The 21,274-nt window shown below is 48.8% G+C and overlaps 1 protein-coding gene across 1 annotated transcript in view; it reads right to left on the bottom strand.

Moving 5' to 3' along the window:
• Csmd2 (CUB and Sushi multiple domains 2) overlaps positions 1 to 20,724 on the bottom strand; it is a 537,775-nt gene extending 517,051 nt beyond the window's left edge. The window contains exon 1 of the mRNA XM_051188846.1: positions 20,444 to 20,724. Coding sequence (XP_051044803.1) covers positions 20,444 to 20,645 — 202 coding nt within the window. The 5' untranslated portion in view covers positions 20,646 to 20,724. The remainder of the gene's footprint in view (positions 1 to 20,443) is intronic.
• Between the last annotated feature and the right edge of the window lie 550 nt (positions 20,725 to 21,274).

Genomic DNA, 21,274 nt, shown 5'->3' with positions numbered 1-21,274 from the left:
CCTTAAAACCCAGGGGCTGAACCTTGTAACTAACCACGCACCCTGCCCCTTCCATCACTTTCACTGCAGCTTTGAGTCCTGGCCTTGGATGTCCTGGATGTGATCTCTGCATCCCTGGACCAGTTTCAACCTGTTCTGATCTATTACTATCCAGCCTAATACCACCGACAATACAATGACTTCAACCAAAACATGTGTACATGTGCCTTCCAACTGGGAAGACAAGCAACCCACCACTAACAAACGCCCACATGAGGCAAGGCAGGGAGGATACCAGGGTCTTTCCATGTCACATTTGTAATTCTCTGACTTGGGCAGAGCAACTCAGAGAGGTTAAGCAACTCATTTATAATCACACAACAGCTGAAAGTGTCCCAGAATTTCAACCCAGATCTGACTCCGGAGCTTTAGTTCTTTCCACTCCAACAAGCTGCCATTAAGAGAACAATTTCCAAGCTACCCCAGGGAGAATAAATTAGAATATCCCACTTGCCCAGCTGATTCACCATCTACTAAAACATGACCATGTGAATCAGCAGTTAAAGTACTTATGCAGAACTCTGTCACCAAAGGCCTTCCTTTCTATAATCTCATTTTAAAAAGCTGGGGGTGGGTATCTCTGTTGATTTTGCAGGAGATCCCTCCACACACCATCGCTGGGCAGGTCCTAGGTTTCAGGGAACTCAGGTATGCACCTTGTATCAAGGAGCTGTGAAGTCTCCACCAGGACTTGGATAATCAGCTGTTCCACCTCTGTCACAAGCCTAACAGTTACATCACGTCTGAGCCTACAGAATGGAGACAATGTGAATGCCTGCATTTACAGGACAGTCAAGACACCTCATTTCTCTTTTTGAGGCAGCTGCCTGTTTAGCCTTCCTCTTATAGTTAGCTACTGAGTTTCTGCTCTACTCGCCTATTATGAAGAACAAGATGCATCATATACATAAATGGTCGACAGCACCGACAGCTATTTCTTCAGGGTAACTCTTTGAAATGGAATACTGAGTCCAAATATAAGAATATTTTACATATGTTGATAACGCATAACTAGGTTGGTTTCCGAAAGTTTGTAACAATTTACACTCCTACAGGGGGTTTAGAAAAGTGCCTGTCACTCTGTACTGTTGCCAGCAGAGTCCCTTTCTCCTGGCACGATCTCTTCCTTTCTTTCTCCATAGTCTCTCACAGATAATCTTACCTGAATGCATATATACAGCCTTCTCATGATACTGGAATTACATTGTTGCCTTTGATTTTCCCCCTTTCTACTTGATTTTGACTCCCTTACTCCCCATCTCCTCTATCCACAAAAGCCAACACACAGTTCTAGGTACCTGTTATAAAATCTACTTTTCATCTATAGTTTTATTCTTGCTCAGAAATCATACACAAACATTAGCTTGCATATCCCATGTATATGTGCACATATAAAGCATTTTTATTTTAATTGGCCTGTGTGTGTGTGTATGTGTGTGTGCACGCACGCGTGCGTGTGCGTGTATATGTAGTACAGGTATCTATGAGTTGCCTGATATGGATACTGGGAACTGAACCCAAATTCTCTGCAAGAGCAGTACAAGCTCTTACCCACTGAGCCATCTGCAGCCCCATGTTTCTTTTTACACTAGATCATGGCACACGCACTTCTCAGGATCTTACTTTTCTTGTTCCCATTGAGTGCATTGCTGTATGTGGAGTGCTTGATGCTTGGACTGGAGCACTAAGAAGCACAGGGCAGCCACTGCTGTTGTTGTTTATAAGGAATGTGGACCCTTCCAAAGCTGGGAGAGTCTCAGTTGAAGTGTCTTCCTTTGCCTTTCTTGTTTGAAAGGGACAGTGTAAGGCAAGGTTACTCAACTGTGTATGTCATGTCCCTCTCAAGTCATGTGTGCTTGTGTGTACACGTGCGTGTAAGTGTGTGCGCATGTGTGTGTGTCTGTGTGTTACATGTATGAGTGTGTATGCATGTGTGTGGAGGCCAGAGAACAAACCCAGCTGTCATTCCTCTGTCACTATCCGCAGTCTGGCTGGCTAGTGAATTCCAATAATCTGCCTTGCTTGAACCTGTCTTTTCCTCCCCAATATATGTATTACAAATATATACCACCACATCCTGATTAATTTAATGTGTATTCTAGGGACTCAAACTCAGGCCCTTGTGCTTGCAAGGCAAGCACTTTACCAGCTAAGCTGTCACTCCAGCCCTGAGTCATTATTTATATCAGCCGAGGACCTACTATTTACTGGTGACTATCTGTGGCCCAGAGAAAGGAATGATACACAAAGCCAGCTGAAGCTCACCCTCCTGAAGTTTGCATTTCCATAAAGAAGATGACAGTAATAGATAAATGATTCTGGTATATGATCAACTAAGGTAAGCCCTCTGAAGATATGGGACACAAGCCTATAAGGATAATCTAGACTGGGGAGACCAGGAGGGTATGAAAGTTCAGTCATGGTTAATGAAGTAAAAAGTCCGAGAAACCTCCTAAGAGCAGACAAAGGCCCTGAGATAGGCAGGAGGGAGCAAGGCCCTCCAAGGGCCCGAAGGAAGGCAGCAGCTGACTGCTGGTTCCCTGAGCAAACACAGGGTCCCTCCCAAGAGGAAGCCAAGACCACCTGCTGTCACATCCAAAGCTTAAGGAACAAGTTTCCTCTCAGTGTCACTGATCCCACAGAATTCAGAAGGCCCTGTCACCTTGGCAACCATGACTTAGGACCAAGCCAGGCCTAGCTAAGTGCTTTGTGCACACTGTCTTTCCAGCTTCGAAGCAAAGACTTTGTAGACCATGGATTAGGGGAGGGGAATGGAGGCCTGAGGAAATGGCAGTCTTCTTCACATCAGAGCCTGGCTGTGAGCTCTGTCTCTCCAAAGCGCCTATGCTTCCGACGTCTCACACTGTCCCCTGAGACCCTCGATGATGATTTATGAGCCACCACCAGGAGTAACTCACTCACGAGATTTTGAAGCAGAGCTGTGTCCAGAGTCACTTTCCCATGAGCACCTAGGGCTCTTCCACCTGTCCACCTCCAAACACACTTCCTGCTCCCAACCCCAAGTCACCCAGCTACATTCCAACCACAGGAACTCTGTCCCTGCAAAAGACAGTCTGCTGGAGGCTCTTTCACAGATCTTGCCACCCCTTAAGAACCTGCTGTCCCTTTAACCCCCTCTACTAACACCCGACCCCCCAACGGCAGTAGGCAACATTTCCACACCCACACAGGTGTTTCCCTCCCTTGGGTGGGCTTCCATGAATTTTTATTCTCTCTCTTTCTTTACTCAAGATCGCATGAATATTCATTAGGCCCCTACTGTATGTAAGACATCTTCCCTGGTGTTGAGTACACCACAGAGAATGAGACAGACTCCTTGGTGGTATGGGACTGAGTGAAGGAGACTGACGAGAAGTGGAAAAGGAGCAAAGGAGTGGATGTATAATCCACTGGGTGTTCAGAAGACTTGCAAAGCTCTCAGGGAGGGCACATACACAGTGTGCTACTGCAGATAAAGGAAGTGACAAGCCCTACCCAATATTGAAGTAGAGGTGAGGTCTGGGGAGAGAAAGGGGCATTCCACTACATGATTTGAAGTTCTCCAGCTGGACACAAGGAGAAACAGCAAGAGAAGAAGGCTACCAAAGATGTCTTCCTATAAGGATCCACAAAAACAAACAAACAAACAAACAAACAAAAAAGAAAGAAAGAAAGAAAAAAGAAAAGAAAAGAAAGCTCAGGTTCCAAGAGGTGGCATGAGGGGGCTGTGGCAAAGAGGATTTGCTCATGTTTTGACGAGAAAGAGGCGTGGAGGGTGCTGCCATGTTCCCAGGGCCCCACACTGTTCAGTAACTGCTTCCATGTCTCCTTGACAGAAGCATGAGTTCAACAAGGCAGGGACCATGTCCCATCATCTCTGTAAACTCCCCAGAAAAGATGCTGGGCAAGCAGGTGAGTCACAAAGTCCCTGAGTAGCTTCTCTGAGCCCCTCCTACCACCACACACACACTGCTACGGCCTTCAGGAAAGAGATGGGTCATCCTGTCCTTATGGTCTCCCCCTCGGTCTCCAAATAGCTCATCTTCCTCATCTGGTGGCCATGAGAAAATTACATACACATCCAAGAGACAAAGGACTGTGCAAACGAGTGAGGCCACCTGTCCATGGAGCTGAGGCCCAGATGCAGTTCCTCAGCCCCTTCAACTTCCTTTCACGCAGCTGTTGGATCCTTGGGAGATGGCTGCTCAAAGCTTATCTGCAAGCATCCCACCTGCTCAAAGGAATCAACATTCATGAGGCCCACCACCAACCCTGTTCAGCAGGATTTGGGGTCCTACAGCTTGTGCCTCCCCAACACTGACCCACCTGGAATGGTAACTGAACATCACTGAACCTCGGTTTGTCCATCTGCAAAAGGGAGGCAATGAGACTTCCATTAATTGGTAAAGAGGCTCCTGTCATCAAAACTCTCTGCAGAAACGAAACAGTATTGCTATTGTGATGGAAACAGTAGGATCTATCTGTGCCTATGCTGGGCTCTACCAAGGGCTCCTGGGCTGAATCCTGTGGTGGGAAAAGCTGTGGAAAAGGCCATTGAGAGGCTCCACACCAGTAGATAGAAGCAATTGTTGCAGATCCGTCTCTTCCTTTCCTGCTGTGGGACTTTGGTGAGCTCTTCCATTCCTCCAAACACCAGTTTCTAAGTCTATAAAATGGAACTACTTCTACTATCTCCCTCGTAGAGGTCTGGAAACCATGGAATCTGATCTTGTGTATTAACCACCTAGCATAACGCCTGGACACAGTGGCCTACCAAACACCATCAGAGTCAGAACTAGGCAGGGGCCCCATGGGTCCCAGTGAAAGTTCATCTAAGAGCAGCTACTTCTAATGCCCTGAGCAGCAGCAGTGGCCACTGGGTGGGGTGGGGGGGGAAATCTCTCATTCTCTTTTCTCAGCTTTGTCCAGACTAACTCCAGGCCTTAGCCAACACAGCCATCCCTCAGGGAGTGCCTTCTGATCTCCAGCCTGGATCCCTCCCCTTCCTTCCACTTTGCTCCCATAATCCCCTAGCAGACCCTGCTAGTCTCAGTTGCCTGCTAATCACACTGCATTTAAATGATCGGTTTAATTATCTGATCACCCCAGAGGTGTTGTATTGGAATGAATGAATGAAAGCTTAAAGAATGGGGAGGGGTGGTACATGCCATGAACCCCACAGTGAGAGCCTAGAACAGTACCTGCCACAGTGAGCATACGGGACAACTTGATGAAATGAGTACATGGGTGGCGCCATGGAGTACATAGATGCATGGCGCGAGCAAGAGAAGGGAGATGCTTGAAGGAAGGAAAGGTCCTGGAATGCTCGGTCTTCCTGCTTTGCTCTTCCTTTGTCCTCCCCAGCCAGGGACTCCTGCCTCACACCTGTTTTACCACTCCATTTTGTCCCTACAAAGCAAACAGCATGGTCCCAGCCCTAGCCCCACATGGAGGTGTTAACCAAGGCAAATCATGTGTTCAATGGTGGCCACAGACCCTGGCAATTCACTTGCCGAAGCACCTTCCTTCCCCACTTAAGTCTTCCCAGGGACAACCGGGAGAAAGAGAAAGATGGTCAATTTGTTTTCTTACTCAAATATGTCACAAAGATTAGCGAGCTGGGTGATGAACACCTCCTCTCATCTAGGATAAGGCCTTCCAGGAGCCCCCAAGTGAGTGGCATCAACAGCAGAGACCAAGGTGAGTGGGGATTCCACCTTCCTCCACAGCAGGTGAAACAGGGCTTCCCTGCCCCAACCCTGCTCAGCTGTACTGACTGCGGACCAGCTCCACCTGCAAAGACAGGTGGGGAAGCTGATTTAAACCCTGTCTGTGTCCGGCCGGGCGGGGAGATTCCTACTCCATGACCCAGCCGGCAATGTACCAACTGTATATGCCTCCTTCTGGCCTCTCTCTGACATTTGTTTCTCCCTAGCCTAAAACAGAGGTATTTGGGGAAAAGAATTTGGTTCACTGAGCTAGGATCCAGACTACCACTGCTCTTGACCCTTGACTCTCATCCTAGCCTTTTGAGAGTAGTGTATTAAGAAGGTAATTTGGGCCAGGTTTTAATCCCAGCACTCGGGAGGCAGAGGCTGGTGGAATTCAATGAGTTCAAGGCCAGCCTGGTCTACAAAGTGAGTTCCAGAATAGCCAAGGCTGTTACAAAGGGAAACCCTGTCTGGGGTGGGGTGGGAGGCTAATTTGGCCATATGGAAGGCACAGGCTATGTTTTCTAATGTGCTAGAAAGCCATCATTTTAATCCCTCCATTTGACTCCTGTTGTGTCTTCCGCTCTCTTGGTTCCAAACTGAAGAGGGAAAAAGAGGGTATGGTGGGGAATTAGACAATATCTGCATTCCCCACCTGGAGTTCCCAGGCCCCTATGGGTCTTTAAAGGCAGTAATGAGAGTTTGGGAGCTATTCTCCGCATCTCAAGGCTCCTAACAGAAGGTCCATTTACCCATGATCAAAATGCACAGGCCAAATAAGTGCCAAGTGTCTGCTTCAAGCTGGACCAATTCCCAATCAGTGAGACCCCCCACAGCTCTTTGTCTATTCTGCTTGGTGGGATCGAGCTGTGGTCCACTGAGGACCCCAGAGGTTGGACAGTTAGAGGATGCCATTTCTCCAGCCCTCTCTGCTTAACTGCATGGCAAACTCTCACCCCTTTGGCAAGACCGTCTGTGGCTTCAAAAGAGGGGGCTAAGATGAGGTACATTTGGGAGAATGAATGGGGGATCTTCAACATTAAGCAAAAGAAATAAGAATGAGACCCCAAGAAAAGTGGCTTTCTTGGGACCAAAGAACAAAACCGCCAAAGTTAAGAAAGGGAAGATTTAATGACAGACATAACATACAAGGAAGGTAAGAAAGGCCTCGTTCCTCACCCAGATGTCACCAGACCCAGTTTTCCCTCATACAGCCTTAGTGAACTAGGACCCTTTGAACGTTCTACTGAAACTTGTCCCTGGTTCTCAGTGGAGGTCACCACAACACTGTTGCAAGGTGTCTAGGACCGAGAGGTAGAGCTGATATGGGCCAAAAGACCCGAAAACACAGAAAGACAATCCGTGCACATCTTGAGAAATGCAACCTGGGGCTGGGGAGATTGCTAAGTGAGTCAAGAGTTTGCCACACGAATGTGAGTACCTAAGTTTGATCACCAGCACCGCTATAAAAAGCTACACGTGAGCCCAGTGATGAGGAGGATAAGGACAGACTCCTGGAGATCACCAGACCTCCAGTGTGGGGTCGGGGAGGAGAGGGGAGCTCAACATCTGTAGCCATGGCCATGGCACAGCTGGGTTATGTTAGAGGTAGGAGAGATAGCTAGACCTCTACCTAGGTGACTGTATCAGTGTCACCATAGGAGAGGGAACTGCTTTCTTCTGCCCATGTGACAGAGGGCTAGGAAAGCAGTTTGCCCTCTCTCCCCTCTAGCAAATGCCCTGGATTCTTCTGCAAGTGGCAAATGGAAAAGAGCCACTGTGCTCATGTTGAGGGCCACCTAGGAAGTACATGCTAGGTTTGAGCTAGGGACTCAACCCTCAGCCCAGTGCAATAGGGGTTATAGGAGTGGGGAAAACCCTGTCTACCTCAGAGAGAACTGTATGCTCCAACGTGAGGCCCACTGGCCTGTGCTTGGAGGGTGTCCCATGCACCAAGCTACCAGAAAATGAATCAGCGTTACTGACCCCATTTGCCTGTTCCTTGACAGTTGGAACTGCAGGTGGGAGAGGGTTTCCAGTGGACTGTCACCTCAAACATCTTCCAGGACACTCATCCATTTTTATCTCACCAGCTTTCCATTCTTCTCTGCTTCCTCAGATGCATCAGCCTCTCCCAGACTCTGGTCTTAGCACAACCCCTCTAACTCAGAGAGGAAAAGCCAGTCTTGGTGCTGCCTGTTGAGTCACAGTCACCAATTAAAAGAGGTCAGGATAGTGGATTCCCACAGACCAGGACAAAAAGAGTGTGAGGTCCAAGCCATACAGAAACAGATACAAGTGCAGGCTGGGGGATTTTTGGGAAGGTAAAACCCCAGAGGCAAAGGGGTAGAGGAGAGAACTCAAAGTTCAGTTTTAGGTGCCTGGCTCAGGAAAATGCATGGTGCCAAAGTCATTCATCAAAGTGGGGCAAAAATGAATGTGGTGTGGTAAAACTATGGGCGCCGAGGGCAGGAACAGAAGGGACCAGAGAGAGGAAGAATTCCCCTTATGGATTTTGAACACAGATTGGAAGTTGCTATGTGGGTCTAAAGAGCAGCAAGCAGTCACTATTTTCTTCGAGAGACTTAATACAGAGACAATCAGCATTCGTATGAGGCAGTAAAAGCTCCAGGAACTAAGGAAATGGAGAATAAAAGCAGAGGCTGCCAACGGGTAGGCAACACTGAGAAAGGTTTAAGTGGGAAGGAGAGATGAGGATCTTCAGACCAAAGCAGGAAGGCAGGCAGAAAGACAGTTAGAAGGTCAAGAGGCTTGATGCAGCCAGACTAGTGATGGTCCAGAAGTCAAGAGTCAGAGTCGGTAAATAGGAAGTCACATGGTACCCTAGGCTAGAGCACTTCCCCTGGGCTGAGGAGGGTGAAAGCCAGATGACAGGCACTGGGAAAGGACTTGGCAGACACTCTCACAGGAAGGCAGGCTGGGATAGGAGGGAGAGAGACAGGGTGAGAGCCAGAGAAGGATGCAGAGTCAGGGAAGGGTGTTAGTGTATTTTTAAGATGCACATCAAGTATGCTGCTGGGCTAGAGGAAACAGAGGGGCTGCAGCACACGAGTGGGGATGGGAAGGATGGGAGGGAGGATCCTGGGTAACACAGCAGAGTCTGCAGCCCCCAGCTACCCACATTCAGTGGCAAGGTGCACACGCACACCCTTGAGTGTCTGCTTTTTCATGAAGCAAGGGACAAAGGCGTTCAGAAAAGATAGAGGTGCCAGGGAAATGCCCCAGAGATGTGAACAGTCTCAAGATGGAGCCTTGTGTCCAGAATGGACAAGAGCCAGGAGCAGAAACAGAGACAAGTGGGAGGGGCTGCTGAGTGCTGAGGGCTTGGGCAAGAGGGAAGGGAGGTAGAGAATTGGTTCAAATTAAGGTTCTGGGCTCGAAATCGGATCTGTCTCTTTTCAAAGCTATCAGTTCATTTTTACTGAGGCTAACATCTATCTGCCTTAGTACTTTACTATAATGGGCTTTCAGATCAGCCCTTCAGGAATTATCAAATCTTCATGACACATAGTGTCACAAGAGTACATTCTTGTTCCACAGCTAAAGCATCCCCTGCCCCTTTGTCCCACCTCTGGACAACCCTTCACCAGAGAATATCCACCACCCAGAAAACAAAGAAGAACCATACTTTCTCTGGAAAGCAGCCTCCAGGGTATCCAGGTTGAGCTGACAACCACCTGATGAGCAGCCTTTCATTCACTAAGCACTTGCTGGGTATCTACCAGGGTACGGGCAATGTCCCAGGTATCGGAGACAATGGTGTAAACTAAAGGTCCAAAGCCCCATTATTCAGTGAACAAGAACACCTGCCGGACACTTTGCAAGCATGGATATCCACAAGCATGACAGTGAAGATGCAATCTTGACACATTTTACCAGTGCAACTGAGGCCCAGTGTAAACCAGAGCCAAGCTCCACCCAATGCTGACTTTCAGTCTGAAGTTTGTGCTCAGAGAACGCAACTCCTGGCACTCTCAGATTATTGAGGGGGTGTAAATTACCTATGGATCTCGCTAAAATGGAGATTCTGATCATAGGCAAAGTGAAACCTAGGGAGCTGAATTTCTAAGAAATTTCCTAGTGCCTTGGGGCATGTTGCCAGCAGGTCTACTATCTCTGGAGCGCCTGTTCTCCAGACTCGCTAGTCTCCCCTACTTCCTGAATGACTGAATTAGTGTGTGGGTAGGTGGGTGAGTGGGTAGATGGATGGATGGGCAGATGCATGAGTAGAAGAATGGGTGGGTGGGTGGATAGATGGACAGATAGATGACGGATGGATGGATGGATGGATGGACAGACAGACAGATGGGTAGGTAAAAGAGTAGGTGACTGAATGGGCAGATGGCTGGCTAGATGGGTGGATGGGTGGAAAGATAGATTAACAAGAGCTATCCCTGAGCCAACTATTGCTGTAAACTTCTGGTTTCCCTGATAAGCCTCTGGCTTTTCTCAAGGAGAGTTCTGGGTGAGGGGCCCTCTACTCTGGTGACTTTCTCCCATGGAGTAGGTCCTTGCCCATCCAGGAAGACTTGAAGACTAGACATGGCTGGGCCACTGTGGGCTTCCACCTACAGCCTCCCATGCTGCCTTCCACCAGCAGACCCAAGGAAAACACCATGTAGGTACTATTGTCTGCTTTGCAACAGGCATTAAATCTAGGATAGTGGGAATTTATACACAAGGACAACTGTGAATCAGGGTTCCAGAGAGTCCTGAGCTGTCACCTAACAAATCCAGGCTGGGGGAAGGACTTGGTGACTGAGGAGTTCTTACACTCCTAGATCATATGTGAGTAGTGCAGGAATGCTAAACTTGTCCAACTTGTCCAGTCTTCTCTAGGGGCTACACATCTCATTAACACAAGCTGTCACCCTGCTAATCACCTCTGGGACACAGTAGCCTCCTGAACAGTGCTGGGGTGGGTAAGAAATGTGAGACAGAGAGGCAGGAAGTACGAGAATTAGTGTGCATGGAAAAGCAACCACAAAAACAACAAGGACCTTCCTAGGTTCCTTTCAGGTCATGGTCACAGGGATATTGAGACTGCTGTGTGAGAGGGTAGAAGTTGATCTTCAGTAAGCTTCACCTTCATTCCAGGGGAACTGGACACCTGACTGGCTCCTGGACAGGCACAGACAGAAGGTAGGTCAGGGTAAATGCATTCAAGATGCAGGGATCCAGCTTGTCCCTAGATCCTCATTCAGAAGTTGAGAAACAGATGGGGACTTGATGTCTTAACTAGAAGCTGTGCACTGGCTGAGCCTTTGGGCTTTTGGACTAAAATCTCGAGTTCAGACTCTCCCCTCCTGCCTGTATCCATTTGAACAAGTAACCAAATCTTCTCAAGCCTCCGTTTATCTAACTACAAAAAGGCACACCTCTTTGGAGTATTGTAAGGTATAAGGGAGAAATGTGCAGCCCTCAGCATGAGACTTCTGTAAGGAACAGCTTTGGAGAAACAATTACAATGCAGAGCGAAGGGTGCAAATGTAACAACCCCCAAAACAGCCTGCTACTCAAATATCCAACTCTGTATCCTTGGTAGCAACTAGTCACCTGCTCACGACTAAAGAATCTGCAGGTGAAGAAGGCAGCCTGGGGCAGCCCACACCATTCCTTGCTTTGCTTAGAACTCCCTGGGCCCTGAGTGCCTTGGACTGTCCTTCAGGGAGTGAATTTGAAGTGGTATTTGCACCAGTGTCCTCAGCTCAGGGCCACTGTACTTGGTTCTCCATTAATGTTCTAGTGAGCCAGCCCTTGGGTCATAAGCAGATGGAGCAAGCGAAGGTCTTAAAACCCTGCGAGCTGGCAGAGCTGTTTGGGTTGCACAGCGACTTAAGTAGAGGCCATGGAAGAGGTCCTGGGTTCAAGTTCAGGAAGCGGCACTGAGGAATGGTGAGGGTTGAGTAGACAGGAAGATGACCTCCACAAGATTGAGGGTCTTGATGTCCAGGGAAGAAAAGAACTAGGAAAGAGGGGGTAGCAGAAAGGAAAGGAAGGGAAGAAAACATCAAGGCAGAAACCTAACCGAATGATACCCACAGCTCACTCAGATGAGGTTCAATACGTAGTCCCTCCATAAAAGTGGGAACTGTGAGATGCCTTGTTAAACCAGCCACAGCAGATAGGTCCTCTGTTGTTATTTTTCTCTGGTGATGAAAATTTTGGAACATTCATGCAGAGGTAGCACACTGACATAGGACCCAGGATCTGTGGAGTGGCTCTTACGGACTTTTGATAGCTCCTTCAGGCCCAGGAGTCTGAGGCACAGGGCAGACATAGTAGGAACAGGGTTCCCTGAACTCCTCCCAGCTCGCTTCTCTATGATCCTTTAGCACCTGTGTTCCCCAGACCACCTTACCCTCACCCTTCCTTAAGCCTTAATTTGCTTTTGTTGGGTATTTAACCACATTAAAGAGAAAAATTAACTAACACAGGGCACAGTTCAACATCATTAAAAATATCTGTGTATGTGCTACCCTCACCGGCACTTACCTACTCCTTATCAGTCCACATACATTTAGGTTGCTACCACCTTTTACTATGAGAAAATGATGCCATGAATATGTGTAAGGTTACTGAAGCCCATCTAAGGGTCTGGTATAGCACAGGCCCTTAGTAAATGCCTGCAAAAGTCTCTATTTTCTCATATTCTCTAAGTGAAGCACCTTCTATACTTTAACTGGGGTCTTCAGGAAACAATACCTTGAACCAGAAGGAGAAACTTTTGGAGAGTCTGTGAGTGCAGGATGGACATGAGGGATCTGGAACTCTGCAAAACATTGGGCCAGATAGGGCCAGGTAGGTCTCCAAGGTCACCCCACACACTCAGATTTCTCAGCTCCTGCCTTCCTTAAAACACTGCTAAAGACAGGCATGTAACACAGTTGGTATAATACTCATTTAGCATGCAAGAAGCCCTGTGCTCAATTCCCAGCCATTAAACCAGGCATGATAGTGTATGCCTATAATCCCAGAATCTGGGAGGTCAAGGCAAAGAGATTAGAAGTTCAAAGTCATCTTCTGAAGCAAGTTCAAGGCTAGGCTGGGACATATGAAACACTGCCTCAAAATTTAAAAAGAAAAAAAAAAGTGATGTGTAAGGCTGAGTCAGAGTGAAACGACTTTCTCCAAAGAAAGAGGCAGCAAACAAGACAGAATATATTCAAACTATACAGAATACAAATCAACTCCTCAAAGTTTAAGTAACGATTTAATTTAGGGAGCTGGAGAGATGGCTCAGCAGTTAAGAGTGCCCATGTGGTAGCTCACAACTGTCTGTAACTCCAGTTCCAAGGGATCTAATGCTCTCTTCTAGCCTCTACAGGTACCAAGGACACATGTGCACAGACATGCATATAGGCAAACACCTGTCCACATAATAAATTGAGAGAGACAGAGACAGAGAGAGAGAGAGAGAGAGAATCCAATGTAGCTATTTGGCTAAGTCTCATGGTATAGGTCTATAATCCCAACTACTTGGAAGGCTGAGACAGGAGGATCACAAGTTCAAGACCTGTCTGGGCAACTTAGAGAGAACCGGTCTCAAAGTAAAGCATGAAATGGGGAGGGGACTTGAAATGGAGCTAAGTGGGAGAGCGCTTGCCTAGGATACTAGGATTCAGTTCCCAACTTTGCAAAACCTAATAGAATTTTAAAATACACAAGGAATATGTATGAGCAAGTCACAAAAAGAAAAAACCCAAGAGCTAACAAGTGCATAGTAGACTTTCAAAGGGAGTAGTAATCAGACAATGCCACAGTTACTAAAACAGTGATGTGTCACTTTAAGCTCACACCAAAGGCAGAATCAGAAAAGTAAGTAGTAATAAGTATTGAAGAGGACATTGGGAAGCAGAAACTCTGCGTACTCAAAGTAGACACAGGTCCTGGCATATCAGTTGCTACAAAACACCATGGGGAAAATATATAAAATTAGCCTGCTACTGGGGACCCCAAACTCCCATTCATAATGACAGAGTCATCATCAAGTAGGGTCCCAAGAAAACGTGTAGGAGATATAGAAGGTACAAGGAGGTTCTTCAGCACTTTGTGCCTGGTCAGAGGCCAAAGAAGGTAAGAGTGGAGAAATGGGTACAGACAATAAAATAATAATATAACAGATAAATAATTCCTAATGTAGGAATTCCTAGGTTTGACACACAGAAAGAGCCCACTGGGTTCTTTTTTTTTTTTTTTTTTTTGAGACAAATCTCTCGGTATAATAGCTCTGGCTGTCCTGAACTAGATTTGTAAACCAGGCCTTGAACTCACAGAGATCCACCTGCGTCTACCTCCCTGAATTCTGGAATGTCCAGTGGGATCCTCAAAACGGTGTTGGGTAAATCAACTAGGAGCCTTCTCAGGTTGGCACAATGTTGTTGCCAGGGGTCAGGGGTGTGGAGGCTGCACACAGGGGGTCTGGTGAACTGTGGAGAGGAGTTCTTTCTCCTTTCCCAGCTGTGCTGACTTTATAGCAGGGAAGGGTGGGTGAAGGATGGATGCTAAGGTCCATTCTCACCCACTTCCCTAAGCACCCTGAAGCACAGGCAGGCAGACTGTGAGAAGGCATGCAGGTGCCTCAGTTTTAGAAACACACATCAGCCTGACCACTGGACAGAGCTCACACTGCTGAACTTTTGGAATCTAGAGAAACAATTCTTTTTTGCGGCTTTGAGAGCTTCTAAGTTCATCCTGGCATAGACAGGGTGGGCATTATTGTTGCTCCCATTTTACAGGTAAGAGAATAGAGACCCAGTTAACAAGAAGAAATGATCCTCATTTTCCCAGAGCCACACAGGTTGTGAGAGGCCAGATGGAAGACTAGCCTGCTGACTCCTGGGCCATGCAATGCCTTTCCTTGGTCACTGTGCTGTGAGCCAACCTTCAAAGATTGCATATATGTCAGAGACCAGGATGCAGGGCCATACAGGTCCCCAGGAAGCCAGGGTATTATTGTGGAGGTGGCTATTTTATGCTGAGGACAGTTTAATGGGGAAAATAAACCATTACATTTTCACCTGCTCCTCACCATAATATATCAGGCACACCCACTCATCCCCAAGCCTGCCAATCTCTTGCTTCTATTCACCTTTGATCTCTGCTCCTCAAGTGGTACTGTATGACTGTCAGTGGGACAGGCTGGGGTGAGGGTTGGACAAGGAGACAAGCACCATTGGAGAGACAAACTTCCAGACACCCTGCATCAATTCTACCACACCCGATCATCTCAGAAAGAGCCATCCATCACACCACACAAAATGTCCAAATGCTCTCTGATAATGCACTCCACCAGTGGTCTAAATTTCAGTCTCTGCTTTCTCCTTTCAAAGTTACAACCGTCGTACTTGCTTACTTTCAATCAATAAATAGATGTAGCTACTTAATAATGGAACTTACTTGGTTTTTCTGTCTGAAAACCTAGAAGATGGACGCGATCCCTGTGTTGAAGTTTCTGGATTATAATTGCACTTAACTGAGTCTGAAGGAGACACTGGCCGGGAAAAGGGCTCTTTGTGCTGCAATGTGAGCCTTAGACCACACAGAGAATCTCCAATAAACCTCTAAGAGTTACTTGGTACTCTCAATAATTTACTTATGTTGTCTTTAGCATCACAAAAAGTCCTTATAATGATGATTATTTCCAGGAGAGGGCTGACATACCCTTAGGGATCAACTCGGTTTCAGATTTTCCAATGACAGACGGTGGAAAGCAAAAAGGGGTTTTCAGTGGCATACTCTTCCCAACAAGGAGAGTCATGAGTCAAGTGCCCCCTGCCCCACCCAGGCCTTAGATGCCAATGGCTCAAGAACAGACATGATGGCTTCCTGTGTATTGTATTTGACATGAGTGGCCTTTATACTCCTGGCTCATTCCAGAAGCATTTCTCTGATATGACTCCTGGTGGTGGCCAGGATAGGGAAACTCACAGGATTTTGGGATCCACACCATGTGGGAGAAGAAGATGCAATTGAGGGGTTTGTTACCCTGGAAACTTCACAGTCCAGGCAAGAAACTGACTGAATTTCAAGGAGTCTTGAGGAGGAAGGTCCTACTCTCACATGACAGAGACATGAGCAGCACCCACATCAGAGCCCTCCTTAGACAGGTGTCTGAGGCTTAAGAGCAACGTGACTTAGCAGTCATCTCTGAGGCATTTACACTGAACACAGAGGAACCATTGCTTTTTTTGATGCCTAAAAGTTTGGGATTCAGGGTAGAAGGATTACAAGTGTCTGATACCTCCTGGAACTCCTGAGATAAATGGCATATGAAGGAGTGTGTAAGGGATGATCTCAAGTCATGGAGACCTGGGTCTAAACTATGCCCTGGCCACTGCTGTGCAAACTGAGTTAATACATGTCAGAGCTTGAGAGCATGCCAGTGAGTTCTCAGTGAACCTTTGCCACAGGTGTCACTCCCTTGGCTGTCCAGACAATCTCCTGAGAACCCTAGCTTGAAGAATACATGTTAAAGGCATACAGCCTCCAGGGATGGTCCTTTGTCCTCCACATTGCTGCTCCAAACCCACTTTCCCCTTTAAGCAGCATCTTCCCATGGCAGGTACAGCGCGCAGGTCAGCTATCCTTATCGTTTGGAATCTTATCCATAACACTGGAATAACTTGTCCCTTTGGAGGTGGGGACCCTGTGCCTCAAAGAGCTCTGAAGTTTAGCCTGGTTTCCAACAGGAGCATGTGCTCTGCTGAACAATCAGATTTCCTGACTCCTGCTGGCATGACAGTGACAATGATGTGGGTAAGCCAGGCACAGAAGGCACTGCTGCCAAGTCACCTGCTAGAGTCTTCTAGACCAATAGAGCCCATCAGTGTATCAGACCCTGTATACTAGTTTTCCAGTCCCTTTGAAAGTCACCGACCCTGGATAGGGCCGGCATTGCCTGCTATACTATAGTCAGCCTAATTTTTTTTTTTTTTTTAACCTGTAAGCCCACAAATCAGTTGTAAATGAGATTCCAAGCCAAGTACATCTTGGTGACCAAACAGCTGTTTTTTCCTTGGGCAGTCCCCTGTTTGGGGCTATGGGTGTTGAGGACTTGTTGCATTGCTTCTAGAATCTAGGACACTGATTCATCAACCTGTGACATTTAGTTGTAGAGCAAAAACAACTGGGACCTGAACTCGGTGTCTGTCACTCTGTTACCTCTGCAAACCAGCTGGCTTCCTAAGTCCCTAAAACTCAGTTTTGCTTCATCAGTCTGTGGAAGACTATCCAAGGAAATGAATACAAAGACCATCTTCTGGTGAAACAGCTGTCCATCAGACACTAGCTCTGTGCTGAACAGGCCTGGTGTAGCTGGGTGCTGGGGCTACCAAGAGAAATAAAGCACTGTTTCTGCCTACACGGAGCTCATGCTTTAGTTGTTGAGGTACACAAACACGCTTATATTTATGTGGTACCATAAGGGAACGCTGGGTCCTTTTGGTGCAAGAGGCAGACTGAAAGTCAGTCCTTAAGTAACAACCAATGCAAAAGACAGCGACTACAATTTATATTTTTTTTAAGCGTAAAGGTGGGGACATAGAAGAAAATCAGAACTCTCTACATGTACAGTGTAATATCCATTCTATTTATAATTACTCCTTGAGGATGAAGGGACATCCCCCCCTTTTAAAAATGTAAAGTGTCTCAATCCAGGGAAAAGCAGCCGTGCTTGAGTGTCCAGTGCAGGCTCCAATGATACAGAAGGAGATGAGGGCCCACCTAAGGCTCTGGGCTGGGTAACTGAGCAGTTTTGGGGGCAAGTATGAGTGTCATTACCTTAGGAGGGAAGCCTGAAGATAAGGTGCCTAGAGGGCGTGGCAGTGCATGCTGAATGGACTGGGCTTATCTATGAACTAGGAAGCCAAAAGACATGTATTGGGGAGTTTAGCAGGACAGCTGTGTCTGGACACTTCTGAATAGTATTAGAGGACCAAACAGGGATGAGCTCACCAGGAGAGTGGGAACAGGTTGAGTAAAGTGATTGCTGCAGGACACCATACTTCAGGGAGGAAGCTGAGGGTTACAAACTGGGAGGCAATGAAATATAAAATCCTAAAAGCCTAAAAATGCCAGGCTGCAGGGAGTGACTGGGAACAGGGGAAGTGAATGAATTCCCCCCCCCCCCCGCCCCTTTGAAGAGAGGTTAGGGGGATGGGAAGGTAGTTAAATGAGTTCGGGAAGGCCAAGTGTTTTATGTGAAAGATACACTTGCTTACAGGCCAAGGGTAGGCAGGTTTCAAAAGGAGGGAATAACTGATGGAAAGTAGGAGGAGCAGGTAACTAATGAGAGGCCTCTATGGAGGCTGGAGTCCCAGACAGGTGGGAGTAGGAGTGTGATGGGAGGCGGCCCAGGAAGGGTGAAGTGGAAGGGAATAGGCACGGACAAGGAAACACACACACACACACACACACACACACACACACACACACACGCACGCACCAAATTGTCATATTCATTCTATCCAGAAGCCCCCTAGCCAAGGGAGGTGCTCAATCCCCAAAGCATCTTTTAAAGTCAACAGTGTGAGATCACAAAAGGAATGCCTTACCTTCCCCTATGCCTCACACACCACATCCTAAAACTGTCACTAACTCCATCTCCAAATGTCTGCTGACTCCAAGGCCAGACAGTATGTGGAAATGCACAGGAAAGCTTCCAAAAGAAACGAGCCAGAGCTGGGCCTGCCAGAGAGCAACTGCCTCTCCTTGAGACACACACACACACACACACACACACACACACACACACACACACACACACTCCAACTTATGAACCTACCCAAAAGACAACGACAAATGGATCTCAACAAGGCAGCCTTCCAGCAAAGCTGAACACTGCAGGCCCGGGTGAGTAGGCCTTTTTCTCTCCCCATGGGCATGGCATGCTCAAGGGGGCAGGGACAAACCTAGCAAGAAAAACAAATTCGGCAATCCCAAACGAGTTCCAGTCGGCCAAGCAGAGAGGACCCTCGCCTGGACAGCCATCCAATAGGCTCTACAGCAAGTAACAACGGAGCCCACAGCCCATGTGAGAAGTCTTGGTAACTAGAAGCATTGGTGTGAGTAGCTTCCCAGTGGGTGTGGGCGTGTGAGAGGCCGAAACTGAGAGGCACGCGCACCACGGGCGCCCCTCTCTGGGTGTCAGTGGCTATGACTCCTTAGGTGAACTGAGAAAGTCCGGTCAAGAAGGGATAGACAGATAGGCAGGACTGTCTTGGGGAGCCCTCCCTGACAGGGAACCCCAACATTGAGTGACCAAGGGTTAGATGGCAAGGTCTGAGTTCACAAGCTACTGGAGACCAGAGAAGGCCCAAGAGTTTTACACTTACTGGAAAACCATGGGAGAGGCGCACTTTCCAAGAAGTGGCAGGGTTTGGGGATGGCCCAGGCCAAGGTTTGAGAGGCTCAACCTGTGGTTTTAAAACACCAAGCAAACAAGCAACAGCAACAAAAGCGCTGCTACTCAATGCCTGAGTGTACCAGCTCCAGGCCCAGACATCAGGTGCTTGGGGTTTTCTTCCCCAGCCGGTGTCAGCATCCACCCAAGTGAAAATGCAGCTCCTAGCATTCCTGTTTGGACTAGTCCCCTCACAGGAACAGGGAACTTTCTAGGTTGTTGTTAAGCTTCAAAAGGTGCCTTGGGAAAAGTAGGAGAGGACCAGTTGAAACCGGTAACCTCTAGTGTGACTAGGTTCATTAAAAGGTCCACGTCCCTCCCCTACCTCCACCGCGCCCAACTGTAAACTGCAGGCAGCCATCCATCCTAAAGTCCCGGGACTCTCCGCACCCTTCAAGTCTGTCCCGGCTGCCTTAATGAGACCGGGTCCTACTACCCGCGCCACGGTTGCCGCAGCCCAGGCGTTCGGCTGCAGCAGGGCGCGGGAAAGGGCACTTTGGCGCGGAGTGGGAACCGAGCAAGGGGGATGTGTCGGCGCGGACCCTGGCGACGATATTCCCTTTCCTCCCCACCAATCCAGCATGACCCCCCGCCCACCTCCACCTCCAATAGTTCACCCCCCCCCTCCAATCCACCGTATGAGCCCTTCAAGAAAGATTGCACGGGACCCCCGACCTGGGCGCGCGCCTACCTGCAACCCGCCCCCAGCACCAAAGGGGGCGGGGGAGGGCTTGTGAGGAGTGGGGTGGTGACCGCAGTCTTTGGGCCGCTTGGGCGGGGGCAAGGGCTTTGGTCAGAGAAAATGGGCGGGGGCAAGGAAAGGCAGACCCTGCAGACGCGGAGGGGGCGCGCCGAGCCTCTCCTACCCCCGGGACGGGCGTGCCAGGCATAATGGGGAAGCGTATGGGGGAATAGGGCTCCGGGAAAGTTTATACCGGGAAAGCCTGGCACCTTGGGGGGCTGGGAGGCTGGAGAAACTGAAGCCACAATCCAGGTGCCCCCCAACCCGGGGAAGGGATGTCTTGTCTCCCAGGCCCCACACACCGGCCGGATCCGGCTAAGTTGCGGCTGGGGCTGGGGACGTCCATGAGGGTAGAGGTGAGGACGAGGACGTGGTCGAAGATGGAGTGGAGAATCTAGACAGACAGGCGAAGATGAGAAGAAGGGTGGGTAATCCGGAGGAGGAAGCCAAGCCGTGGTGGGGGAAGGGACTGGGACCGCGTCGAGGTTGGGTGGGCTCGGGTGGGGCGCGCAGCGCGGCCGAACTCACCCGCGGCAGCCGAAGCACTGAGCAGCCCCCAGCCCAGCAGCAGCAGTAGTGGCGGCGGCGGCGGCGGTGGTGGCGGTGGTGGCGGCGGGCGGCCCCAGCGACTCCTGGTGCCCGGCACAAACGCCCAAATTCCGGTTTCTCCTCGAGCCCTCCCTGCCGGGCAGCCGCAACATCCCTGCTCCGGTGCCCGCGAGCGCGGCATGGCGCGGCCGGCAGCCCGAGGGAGAGGCTCCGCTCGCCGCCGAGGAGAAAGGAGGTCAGGAGAGCTCTGAAGCCTTTTTTTTTTTTTTTTTTTTTTCCTGCTCCGGGAGGGGAAAGGAAAAAAAAAAAAAAAAAAAAGGAAAAAAAAAAAAATCCCGGTACGCGGGAGCCCTGAGCTTCTGCGGCTGGAATGAACCAAGTGTCCGCCCGGCCGGGGAGAGGCGCGCTGCGCTCTCGGAAATGACTCGCTCCAATCCCGCTTCGCGGGGTTCGCGCCGGGGGGGGGGGAGAGGACGAGGGGGGGTGAATTATCCCCGGATTAATCACTCCGGAGCCGCTTCTCCGCTGCTCCAAATGCTGGGGGTGGAGGCGCAGCTAAAGAAAAAAAGCGGGGGGGGGGTGGTATTCAGCGCCACCTGCACCTCCAGATAGACCACAAATTACAGCTAAAGGGTTGTTTATTCCTATTTGTTTTGCAATTGACCAGTTTCTTTTAAGTTCAATCCTCCGGCTTTCATTTATAAAATCACCATTAATACACTCCCTCCTGTATCCAGACACATCCACACACACGCTTAAAGACACACGCTCGCACACGCAGGCACATACACGCCTCCTCCACATTTGAAA

Source organism: Phodopus roborovskii, unplaced genomic scaffold (genome assembly GCF_943737965.1).
Source record: "Phodopus roborovskii unplaced genomic scaffold, PHOROB, whole genome shotgun sequence".
Taxonomy (NCBI): Eukaryota; Metazoa; Chordata; class Mammalia; order Rodentia; family Cricetidae; genus Phodopus; species Phodopus roborovskii.
This window is presented reverse-complemented; position numbering and strand designations above follow the sequence as displayed.